We start from the raw sequence: 12,287 nt of genomic DNA, 5'->3' as shown, positions 1-12,287 counted from the left end.
TATCTATCTATCTATCTATCTATCTATCTATCTAGATATCTATCTATCTATCTATCTATCTATCTATCTATCTATCTATCTATCTATCTATCTATCTATCTATCTATCTATCTATCTATCTATCTATCTATCTATCTATCTATCTATCTATCTATCTATCTATCTATCTGTCTATCTATCTACCTGTCTATCTATCTATCTATCTATCTCTATCTATCTATCTATCTATCTATCTATCTATCTATCGGTCTATCTACTCTATCTTCTATCTAGCTATCTAGCTATCTATCTATCTATCTATCTTATCTATCTATCTATCTAATCTATCTATCTATCTATCTATCTATCTATTATTTATCTATCTATCTATCTATCTATCTATCTATCTATCTATCTATCTATCTACCTATCTATCTACTATTCTACTATCTACTATCTATCTATCTAGCTATCTTCTATCTACCTATCTATCTATCTATCTATCTACCTATCTATCTATCTATCTTCTACTATCTATCTATCTATCTATCTATCTATCTATCTATCTAATCTATCTATCTATCTATTCTATCTATCTATCTATCTATCTATCTATCTAATCTATCTATCTATCTATCTATCTATCTATCTATCTATCTATCTATCTATCTATCTATCTATCTATCTATCTATCTATCTATCTATCTATCTATCTATCTATCGTATCTATCTAATCTATCTATCTATCTATCTATCTATCTATCTATCTATCTATCTATCTATCTATCTATCTATCTATCTATCTATCTATCTATCTATCTATCTATCTATCTATCTACTTCTATCTATCTATCTATCTATCTATCTATCTATCTATCTATCTATCTATCTATCTTATCTTCTATCTATCTATCTATTCTATCTATCTATCTATCTATCTATCTATCTATCTATCTATCTATCTATCTATCTATCTATCTATCTATCTATCTATCTATCTATCTATCTATCTATCTATATCTCTTTATCTATCCATTTATATATATCAATTTTTTGTAAAATGCAATGCATTGTTAATTATATTCACTTTTATCAATACTAAGCGCATATTCCAACGGCTAGTTGCTCATACGTTATATAATTTCATGTATTGTATTATATAATCATTAAATAAGTAATTATTTTTAATTTATTTAAATTTCTGAACTCCATGCTATAATATCATTTTCTGATTTAATAACTTTCCTTCTATCATGTTAACATTCCTACAAACATACATATGTCTAAAAGAATGCTTCTATTCTTTCCTATTTGACAATATATAGAATTTAATAAAATTAATAGAAAAACTTTTTCAATTACTTTTGCACAAAATCATAATAATAAAAATAAAATAAAAATGAAAACTCTGCATATCGTAAAACCAAAACAAATACAGAAGAACCAGCCTTAACAGTAATAATGGCTGGAATGAACAAACTAAGACCCACGAAGAAAAACCAAAAACACAAGCAAAAAGGGCAGATAATAGACTACCAATGGTAATATAGAAATGCTGATTGCAATAGTACATAACTGTGACATAAAACTTTTCAGAACTTTTTTGCACAAAATACAAAAACCCACACACCGATAACTTAGACTTAAACATATAACATTTACAAATATACATATATAGACATACATATACGTATTTCTATAATATTTTACATTTCCACTTTGCTTGTGTTGTCTAAATAAAAGCTGACAAAAATTATATTCAACCTCGATTTTTCTACATATTCAGCTTTATTTTCATGCTCCTCTATACCTTTTTTCCATTTTCTACAGGTTTGTTAAAATATTGAAATAAAATAAACGAGAGATGAAAAAAAAAAATAATAATCACAAAATTGGATACAATTACATTAGGTTTCGGTAATAAAATATGACAAAATATTTTATTACAAATATACCTGTGTCTTTATCTTTATATAGGTTTGTGTGCCGATGTTTGTCTTTATGACTTTTCTGGTGAGCCTTGTAAGACGACAACATATAACTTTGAACCTTAACATGAACTTGTGGAACATTTACTGTTCATGCTATTTTGTCAAATCTTACAGTGACAAGTAAAAAAATGGTTTCATTTAAGGTATGACCGAATAATTTAACATGCTACACCACTAAGCATTTTATATAGTCAATCTATACTTGACTATAGACTAGAATATATTCTAGACTATATACTGGACAATAGACTAGAGTGTAGACTAGACAATTGACTAGGCTATAAATTAGACTACAGACTAGACTATAGACTAGACTATAAATTAGACTATAGACTACACTGCAGACCAGACCATAGACTAGATAATAGACTAGACTACACACTATACCACAGACTAGATTATAGACTATAATATAGACTACAGACTACATTATAGACTAGAATATAGACTAGACCAGACTATAGACTAGACTATAGGCTAGAGTATAGACTAGACTATAGGCTAGACTATAGACTAGACTATAGACTAGACTATAGACTAGACTATAGACTAGACCAGACTAGACTATAGACTAGACCAGAATATAGACTAGACTATAGGCTAGACTATAGACTAGACCATAGACTAGACCAGACTATAGACTAGACTATAGACTAGACTATACACTAGACTATAGACTAGACTATAGACTAGACTATAGACTAGACTATAGACTAGAATATAGACTAGACTATATACTAGACTATAGACTAGACTATAGACTGGACTATAAACTAGACTACAGACTAGACTATAGACTAGACTATAGACTATACTACAGACTAGACCAGACTATAGACTAGACCAGACTATAGACTAGACGAGACTATATACTAGACTATAGACTAGACTATAGACTAGACTAGACTATAGACTAGACTATAGACTAGACTATAGACTAGACTGTAGACTAGACTATAGTCTAGACTATAGACTAGACTATAGACTGGACTATAGACTGGACTATAGACTAGACTATAGACTAGACTATAGACTAGACTATAGACTAGACTATAGACTAGACTATAGACTAGACTATAGACTAGACTATAGACTAGACTATAGACAAGACTATAGACTAGACTATAGACTAGACTATAGACTAGACTATAGACTAGACTATAGACTAGACTATAGACTAGACTATAGACTAGACTATAGACTAGACTATAGACTAGAGTATAGACTACACCACTGACTAGATTATAGACTAGACTGTGGACTAGACTATAGGCGACAGACTACACTATGGACTAGACAGACTACACCACAGACTAGACTAAAGACTAGATTATAGACTAAACTAAAGACTAGATTATAGACTAGAATATAGACTACACTATAGACTAGACTATAGGCTACACTATAGACTAGACTATAGACTAGACTATAGATTAGACTATAGAATAGACTATAGACTAGACTGTAGACTAGATTTTACACAAGACTATAGACTAGACTATTGACTTGACCATAAACAAGACTATAGACTAGACTATAGACTAGACTATAGAATAGACTATAGACTAGACTATAGAATAGACTATAGACTAGACTATAGACTAGACTATAAACTAGACTATAGAGTAGACTATAGACTAGACTATAGACTAGACTATAGACTAGACTATAGACTAGACTATAGACTAGACTATAGACTAGACTATAGACTAGACTATAGACTAGACTATAGACTAGACTATAGACTAGACTATAGACTAGACTATAGACTAGACTATAGACTAGACTATAGACTAGACTATAGACTAGACTATAGACTAGACTATAGACTAGTAGACTATAGACTAGACTATAGACTAGACTATAGACTAGACTAGACTAGACTATAGACTAGACTATAGACTAGACTATAGACTAGCCTATAGTCTAGACTATAGACTAGACTATAGACTAGACTATAGACTAGACTATAGACTAGACTATAGACTATAGACTAAACTATACGTTATAGTTATAGTCAAAATTATTATCAAGATCATTTTTATATTTTTTCTCTTCTTTACAGTGTTGCCAACTCCTTACTTAACTTTACATACTCCCTTTACACCTTAATGCCAATTTATGTATTTGAGAGAAAAATGAAAAGAAATAAACTAAAGCTAATAAAAAGGTTTTTATGCCCAAACGCCTACAAAACTTCATCACAAGAATCTTAAGTAGCAGAGGCCACCAGAAGATATTGCAAAAGCATCAAGTCAGCAGCATAGGGCAGCAAGATATAGAAACGTACCAAAAATTATGCTGTTACAGCACAATTTCATTTCATTTTTATTTGCTTTACTCTACTCTCGATACCTAAAAAAAGAAATACCTACCAAAATATTGTACTTAGTTTATATAAAAAAATAAAAGAAAATAAATAGATATCTTATATATAAAATTGTATTTACGACATAAACGTGCATAACGTTACATTGCGTTCAAATAGAGTTAGAGAAATTAGGGGGGTAAGGTAAAAAGTACTAATTTTGAAAAGGGGGAAGAATGTTAGCCAATGTTATGGGCTGGACCAAGAATTTGCAGATTTAAATTTTTTTGTATCAAAAAATATCTTTAAGAAAATATTAAGGAATTCAATTAGACTTTAGTTTAGGTTTCCTAAATTTTCCATCCATCACCCTAATACTCTTACTCTACTTCTAAGCCGAAAAGAAATATACAAACTTACCAAAAAAGAATACAAGGACTTATAACATGCCTTGCGGTATGTCCTTATAATCCGAATATACTCCACAACAACACAACATACAAAACCCCTATGAAAAAGGGAGTAAAAAGACGACAATATCCAAAAAAAATGCTGACACACTTATGACAGCACAATGTTGTTATGAACTTATCCTGATGAGTATTAACACAACTACAACTACTACTACAATAATGCTAAATTTTATAACTCGTCATCGTTATATAAAAATTTTGTAACCTAGTGGTAGCAGTGTGCTAACAGGCAAAGGAGTTTATTAAAAAATATATATAAAATGTTGCCTACACTAAGGGGCATATAAGCTCATTTGTTTTTATTTGATGCTGCATGTTTGTGCATGTTTATATTTGTGGTTTCGGTATGGTTGGCTCGTTATAGTCAGAGTTGAAGAAGTGTAAGAGTTTAAGGCTGAAAATAATGATCACTTCTGGCTTAAGTATTCACATACTCTGGAAAAATTTAAATAATCTAAAAAATTAACTCGAGGAGTACATAGGCTTTCGAATTGTTGCAGTTCCACTTAAATTCGTTTAGTATTTTCCAAGTTACAACAATTTAAAAGAATTTTTAATAAAATAACAAGTTTCAGAAAAGTATGGTAACACTAACAACCTATTGTTTTTTTGATCATCACAATTCTCTTTCATAACATTTAAAAATCAATTTATGAAAATTTACTATAAAATAACAAATGTATCAAATGTGGCAACACTGGTAAGACAAATTTTTCATACCGTAAAAATCTTAATTATTACTGACGTCATGCAGTTTCAAGCAAATCCCTTAAGTTGTTTCAAAATTATAGCAATTAAAAAAAAATAATTTAAAATAACAAATTCTTAAAGTCTGGCAACACTGGTAATACCATTATTACATAAAACAAATAGCCTATATTATTAGCTAGTGTTTGACTCTAGTTTCAAACAGTTAAATATCTCGCAAGTTATAACCTTACAAAAAATGCTTTAATCGGTTAAATATATAACAAATTTGTGAAATATGGCAACGCTGGTAAACAAAATATTTCATGCAACAAAAAGCCCACTTCTGTGCTAGTTCTGTTCTAGTTCTGTTTTAGTTCTGTTCTAGTTATGTTTTAGTTCTGTTCTAGTTCTGTGCTAGTGCAGTTCTAGTTCAGTTCTAGTTCTGTTGTATTTCTGTTCTAGTTCTGTTCTAGCTCCGTTCTAGTTCTGTTCTGGTTCTGTTCTGCTTCATTTCTAGTTCAGTTCTGTTCTAGCTCCGTTCTAGTTCTGTTCTTGTTCTAGTTCTGTTCTGCTTCATTCCTAGTTCAGTTCAAGTTCAGTTCTATTCTAGTTCTGTTCTAGTTCTGTTCTAGTTCTGTTCTAGTTCTGTTCTAGTTCTGTTCTAGTTCTGTTCTAGTTCTGTTCTAGTTCTGTTCTAGTTCTGTTCTAGTTCTGTTCTAGTTCTGTTCTAGTTCTGTTCTAGTTCTGTTCTAGTTCTAGTTCTAGTTCTGTTCTAGTTCTGTTCTAGTTCTGTTCTAGTTCTAGTTCTGTTCTAGTTCTGTTCTAGTTCTGTTCTAGTTCTAGTTCTGTTCTAGTTCTGTTCTGTAGTTCTGTTCTAGTTCTGTTCTAGTTCTGTTCTAGTTCTGTTCTAGTTCTGTTCTAGTTCTGTTCTAGTTCAGTTCTAGTTCTGTTCTAGTTCTGTTCTAGTTCAGTTCAAGTTTTGTTCTAGTTTTGTTCTAGTTCTGTTCTAGTTTTCTTCTAGTTCTGTTCTAGTTCTGTACTGGTTTTCTTCTAGTTCTGTTCTAGTTCTGTTCTAGTTCTGTTCTAGTTCTGTTCTTTTCTAGTTCTGTTTTAGTTCTGTTCTAGTTCTGTTCTAGTTCTGTTCTAGTTCGGTTCTAGTTCTGTTCTAGTTCTGTTCTAGTTCAGTTCTAGGTCTGTTCTAGTTCAGTTCTAGTTCTGTTCTGTTCTAGTTCTGTTCCAGTGCTGTTCTAGTTTTGTTCCAGTGCTGTTCTAGTCCTGTTCTAGTTTTGTTCCAGTTCTGTTCTAGTTTTGTTTTAGTTCTGTTCTAGTTATTTTCTAGTTCTATTCTATTCTAGTTCCGTTCTAGTTTTGTCCTAGTTCTGTTCTATTTCTGTTCTGGTTCTTTTTATTAAAAATTTTACTAATTAAATTTATTTAAAAAATGTTTTTGGTTTATCCATTGAAATGTTTAGAATTTTCTTTGCCAATTTTTTTTTTTTTTGGGTCTCTCATACATATTTCCATTACAAGTTGCCATGTGCTTATGTCTGTTATATGGTATCACCTGAAAGCTTAACATCATCATAACGATGTAAAAGAAAGCTTAAGAGTTATATAATTTTTTGGTGGTAAATTCTATTTGCTTTGCGAATGAACAAAAATAATTCCATTTCATATGATTTCCATTTTTTTTACAATGCTGCAGTTGTTATTTGTTTATAACACTTATGTATATGAAAACAGACGTAGAAAGGCAGTGGTGTAAAAGATTTTTTGTTGTGGGGGTAGAGAAGGGTCAATTTGGTTATAAACGTTCATTACTTTTTTCCTAATACTTATTAATTTGAACACTTTGTTGTCAATTTTAATTATTTTAAGGGGAAAAAGTACTTATTTGCAAATATTTTCTGAAAGGTACTAATTATTGAAAATAGTAGTGAATATACTACTTTCTGATTACCTTTAGGAAGCATGTGAATTGTTTTTATTCTTAAATACTTATCGGTTTTAAAGAAAAAACTGTTTTTGGTACTACTTTGTGCGATTTTGAAAAAGAGTACTTTTTCTACTACTTTTTTAAAATGAGCTTTTGAAAATATTTTTTTGCAATTTCAACCAAATTATATATATTTTTTATAGAAAGTCCTGTTTTGCTTACTTTCTGCAAGTTTTTTAAAAAAGTACTTTTTCTACTACTTTTTTTAAAGTGAAATTTTCAACAATTTCAATGAAATTATATATATTTGTTGTCAATTTTAATAATTTTAAGGGGAAAAAGTACTTATTTGCAAATATTTTCTGAAAGGTACTAATTATTAAAAATAGTAGTGAATATACTTTTTTTTGATTACCTTTAGGAAGCATTTGATTTTTTTTTATTCTTCAGTACCTATCGGTTTTAAAGAAAAATTTGGTTTTTGTACTACTTTGTGCGATTTTGAAAAAAGTACTTTTTCTACTACTTTTTTAATATGAGCTTTTGAAAATAATTTTTGGCAATTTCAACCAAATTATATATATTTTTTATAGAAAGTCCTTTTTTGCTTACTTTCTGCAAGTTTTTTAAAAAAAGTACTTTTCTACTACTTTTTTATAGTGACAACAATTTCAATGAAATTATATACATATATTTGTTGTCAATTTTAATTATTTTAAGGAGAAAAAATACTTATTTGCAAATATTTTCTGAAAGGTACTAATTATTGTAAATAGTAGTGAATATACTATTTTCTGATTGCCTTTAGGAAGCATGTGATTGTTTTTTATTCTTCAATACCAATCGGTTTTAAAGAAAAAAGTGTTTTTTGTACTACTTTATGCGATTTTGAAAAAAAGTACTTTTTCTACTACTTTTTTAAAATGAACTTTTGAAAATATTTTTTTGCAATTTCAACCAAATTATATATATTTTTTATAGAAAGTCCTTTTTTGCTTACTTTCTGCAAGTTTTTTAAAAAAGTACTTTTTCTACTACTTTTTTTAAAGTGAAATTTTTAACAATTTCAATGAAATTGTATATATTTTTATAGAAAGTCCTTTTTTTCTTACTTTCTACACTTTTCTGAAAAAGTACTTTTTCTACTACTATTTTTCAAATTTAGTTTTTGGTACAATTTTTGGATCATTTCCTATAAGATGATATTTTGTTTTACAAAAAGTACTTTATTTTGGTACTTTTTCAAAGTTTTTCTTCAATATTTTCAGATTATGTTTGCCCATCTTTATTGTCTCTATTTCCTTTAATACATATTTCTGTGTTATTTTTACTATGTCACTTGGGTTTATTTGGTTTAGATTTGTTTTCCTTTTTAGTACTTGTATTTTGAGTTTTAGGGCTTTTTTCTTTATACACAAACATACATACATGAGTGTTAAATAAGCAAAGGATGAGATTATGTTTTCCAGTTTACTGTTACACTAAAAAGGATACACAGATTCTAGTATTTTTTTCTAAAGGAATTATGTTGGCTCTCTGCCAGTTTGCCAGTTAGGCTGGGATTCATTTCAATTTTGTTTTAAACGAGAGTATGTGGTAATACATGTTGTTTTGAGGTTTGTTAGTTTTTTGCAATTTTAGGCGCAAAACTAAATCCCTTAAAAAAACTCTAACTTTTATGATCAGATTAAAAGAAAACATATTTGGGTTTAGTTGGGGTAAAAACAGATTTTTTTAAGGGCATAAAGCTTAAAATAAAAGAAATTTAAACTTAAAAGAAGAAAATAATTAATTTTCATTTTTCTCTTTTTTTACAGTTTTCGCATTAATCGCATAGAATCGCCCATTTTGAAATACGATGGCGACTGTGGTGAGTCCTTGACTATATACGATTCTGATCATGCTGATCCGGCACGCATTATCAAAACTTTCTGTGATACTTTTTCGCGCCCCATGGAAAAGGTGGACTTTGTTAGCACTAGTCCCTCGCTGTATGTGCAGTTTGAATCGAAAACGGGTTCTTATAGCGGCAGTTCTTTGTATTATTGGGCCCATTATGATTTCTTTAATAATACACGTTTTGGTGATCCGGTACCTAATACCTTATGTGATGAGGTTATGTATGCTTGGAAACATCCGGGTGGTAAGATACGTTCTCCCATGAATTCTTTAATCTTTAAGAGAACTGGTGGCTCCGATGTACGCTGTCAATATAAATTTGTTACCGATCGCAGACTTTACGCGAGAGCTGTTATAGAAGTGAACTCGGTTATGTTTAAGGAATTGCCCTACAATAACAATGCCTGCACTAGATGTCATGAGGAGAGAGTGGATAAACTGGTTATATGGGAGGAAAGAGAAAAGTTTCAAAATAATTTGGCCTGTTTTTGTGACAATATACCGCGGCCGGTAAGAGTTATCTCCTCAGCCGATCAAATGAATTTGGAAATGATAGTACAAGGCCAGCATGCCATTACCTCTTATTTTAAGAATCCCAATCCTTTATTTGAAGCTTCCTATGAGTTTGCCCATGGTCCTTTATGTGGCCCCATTACTTTGGGACCTTCTCCCGATGGTGAGCTGGTATATCCTTTCAAAAAAGCCTTGGCTTTGGTTACAGGACCCATGGGTTCCCAGCCGGAGCATCATTATAGACGAGAGAAATGTATTTGGGAATTGAAAGTGGCCTCACAAAGAGATTTATGGCTGAATTTGGAGAAGGCTCGTTTTGGTGATCGCACCTGTGACAGTGCTAAGATAGAAGTGTATCTAGCTGGTCGCCTAGAACCCCGCTTTATTATATGTCCTGAAAATGTCTCCTTGGCAAGAGATTTACCCATTTTATCTACCGCCGATTTGGGTGCTTTGGGTGCCGATCAGGAACCCTTACCCGTACTCATACAATACACAGGTGATGGCCAACCGGGCAAGAATATCTTCCGTCTGGTATGGACTGAACTTTTCCACTTACCCCGCAATCCAGATGGCAGTCTGGCTGCCTCTCTACTACAAGATAATGAATGTAACTTCAAGTGTCCTGGCAATTCACATATCTGTCTACCCCGCCACTTGGTCTGTGATGGCATACAAAATTGTCCCAATGTTTCGCATACCTCCTCGCTGGAAGATCTCACCCAACACATACAATGGAATCTAGAGCAATTTGATTTATGGCATGAACACAAAGACAAAGAACACTTAATGAATGCCATTTTAGATGATGAATCCTCTTTGATTTGTATAAAGGAATATACGCGTAAATTATCATATGGCGAACTAAGTTTCTTCGTTGCCATCTCAATGGCGATAATTGTTTTAATTATATTAATTTTACGACTCATGTGTAGAGGTTCGAAACATAAGGAGGCTTCCATGAATTATTAATAAACGGAGAAAAATAGAGATAACTCATGCTAAAACACACGAATTTGTTGAACAATTTCATAAAAAACAACAGTTATTTAGTAAATAGTATTATTAAAGTTTTTAATTTATATTTTAATCTAAACACAACAAAAAATGTACACAATTTCTAGCTGCAAAATTTACCAGAGAGAAAAAAAAAATTATTATTATTCAAAAAAACCCTTTTAGCTAAAATAGCCTTTAATATTTTATTAAATAAAATAAATTTTTCAACAATTTCTTTAATATTTTAAAGATTTTCAAAAAAATAACTAATAAAAAATAATAAATAGTTCACTTCTGGTTCAGTTCTAGTTCAGTTCTAGTTCAGTTCTAGTTCAGTTGTAGTTCAGTTCTAGTTCAGTTGTAGTTCAGTTCTAGTTCAGTTTTAGTTCAGTTTTAGCTCAGTTCTAGTTAAGTTATAATTCAGTTCAGTTCTAATTCAGCTCTAATTTAGTTCTAGTTCAGTTTTAGTTCTGTTCTAGTTCTAGTTCTGTTCTAGTTCTGTTCTAGTTCTGTTCTAGTTCTGTTCTAGTTCTGTTCTGTTCTAGTTCTGTTCTAGTTCTGTTCTAGTTCTGTTCTAGTTCTGTTCTAGTTCTGTTCTAGTTCTGTTCTAGTTCTGTTCTAGTTCTGTTCTAGTTTTGTTCTAGTTTTGTTCTAGTTCTGTTCTAGTTCTGTTCTAGTTTTGTTCTAGTTCTGTTCTAGTTCTGTTCTGGTTCTGTTCTAGTTCCGTTCTAAATCTAGTTATGTTCTAGTTCTGTTCTAGTTCCGTTCTAGTTCTAGTTATGATCTAGTTCTGTTCTAGTTCTGTTCTAGTTTTGTTCTAGTTCTGTTCTAGTTCTGTTCTAGTTTTGTTCTAGTTCTAGTTCTGTTCTAGATCTAGTTATGTTCTAGTTCTGTTCTAGTTCCGTTCTAGTTCTAGTTATGATCTAGTTCTGTTCTAGTTCTGTTCTAGTTCTGTTCTAGTTCTGTTCTAGTTCTGTTCTAGATCTAGTTATATTCTAGTTCTGTTCTAGTTCCGTTCTAGTTCTAGTTATGATCTAGTTCTGTTCTAGTTCTGTTCTAGATCTAGTTATATTCTAGTTCTGTTCTAGTTCCGTTCTAGTTCTAGTTATGATCTAGTTCTGTTCTAGTTCTGTTCTAGTTCTGTTCTAGTTCTGTTCTAGTTCTGTTCTAGTTCTGTTCTAGTTCTGTTCTAGTTCTGTTCTAGTTCTGTTCTAGTTCTGTTCTAGTTCTGTTCTAGTTCTGTTCTAGTTCTGTTCTAGTTCTGTTCTAGTTCTGTTCTAGTTCTGTTCTAGTTTTGTTCTAGTTCTGTTCTAGTTCTGTTCTAGTTCTGTTCTAGTTTTGTTCTAGTTCTGTTCTAGTTCCGTTCTAAATCTAGTTATGTTCTAGTTCTGTTCTAGTTCCGTTCTAGTTCTAGTTATGATCTAGTTCTGTTCTAGTTCTGTTCTGTTCTAGTTCTGTTCTAGTTCTGTTCTAGTTCTGTTCTAGTTCTGTTCTAGTTC

The 12,287-nt window shown here is 30.9% G+C and overlaps 1 protein-coding gene across 1 annotated transcript; it reads left to right on the top strand.

Moving 5' to 3' along the window:
- Positions 1-9,186: 9,186 nt before the first annotated feature.
- On the top strand, positions 9,187-10,976 carry LOC119614488 (the record flags this gene model as incomplete). Its single annotated transcript, XM_037970610.1, has 1 exon — positions 9,187-10,976. A coding segment is annotated over one exon (1,575 nt), but the record flags the coding sequence as incomplete, so codon positions are not given.
- Positions 10,977-12,287: the final 1,311 nt, after the last annotated feature.

Source organism: Lucilia sericata, unplaced genomic scaffold (genome assembly GCF_015586225.1).
Source record: "Lucilia sericata isolate MDLA Ls3-8-SP2 unplaced genomic scaffold, ASM1558622v1 Contig002956F_arrow, whole genome shotgun sequence".
Classification (NCBI taxonomy): domain Eukaryota; kingdom Metazoa; phylum Arthropoda; class Insecta; order Diptera; family Calliphoridae; genus Lucilia; species Lucilia sericata.
This window is presented reverse-complemented; position numbering and strand designations above follow the sequence as displayed.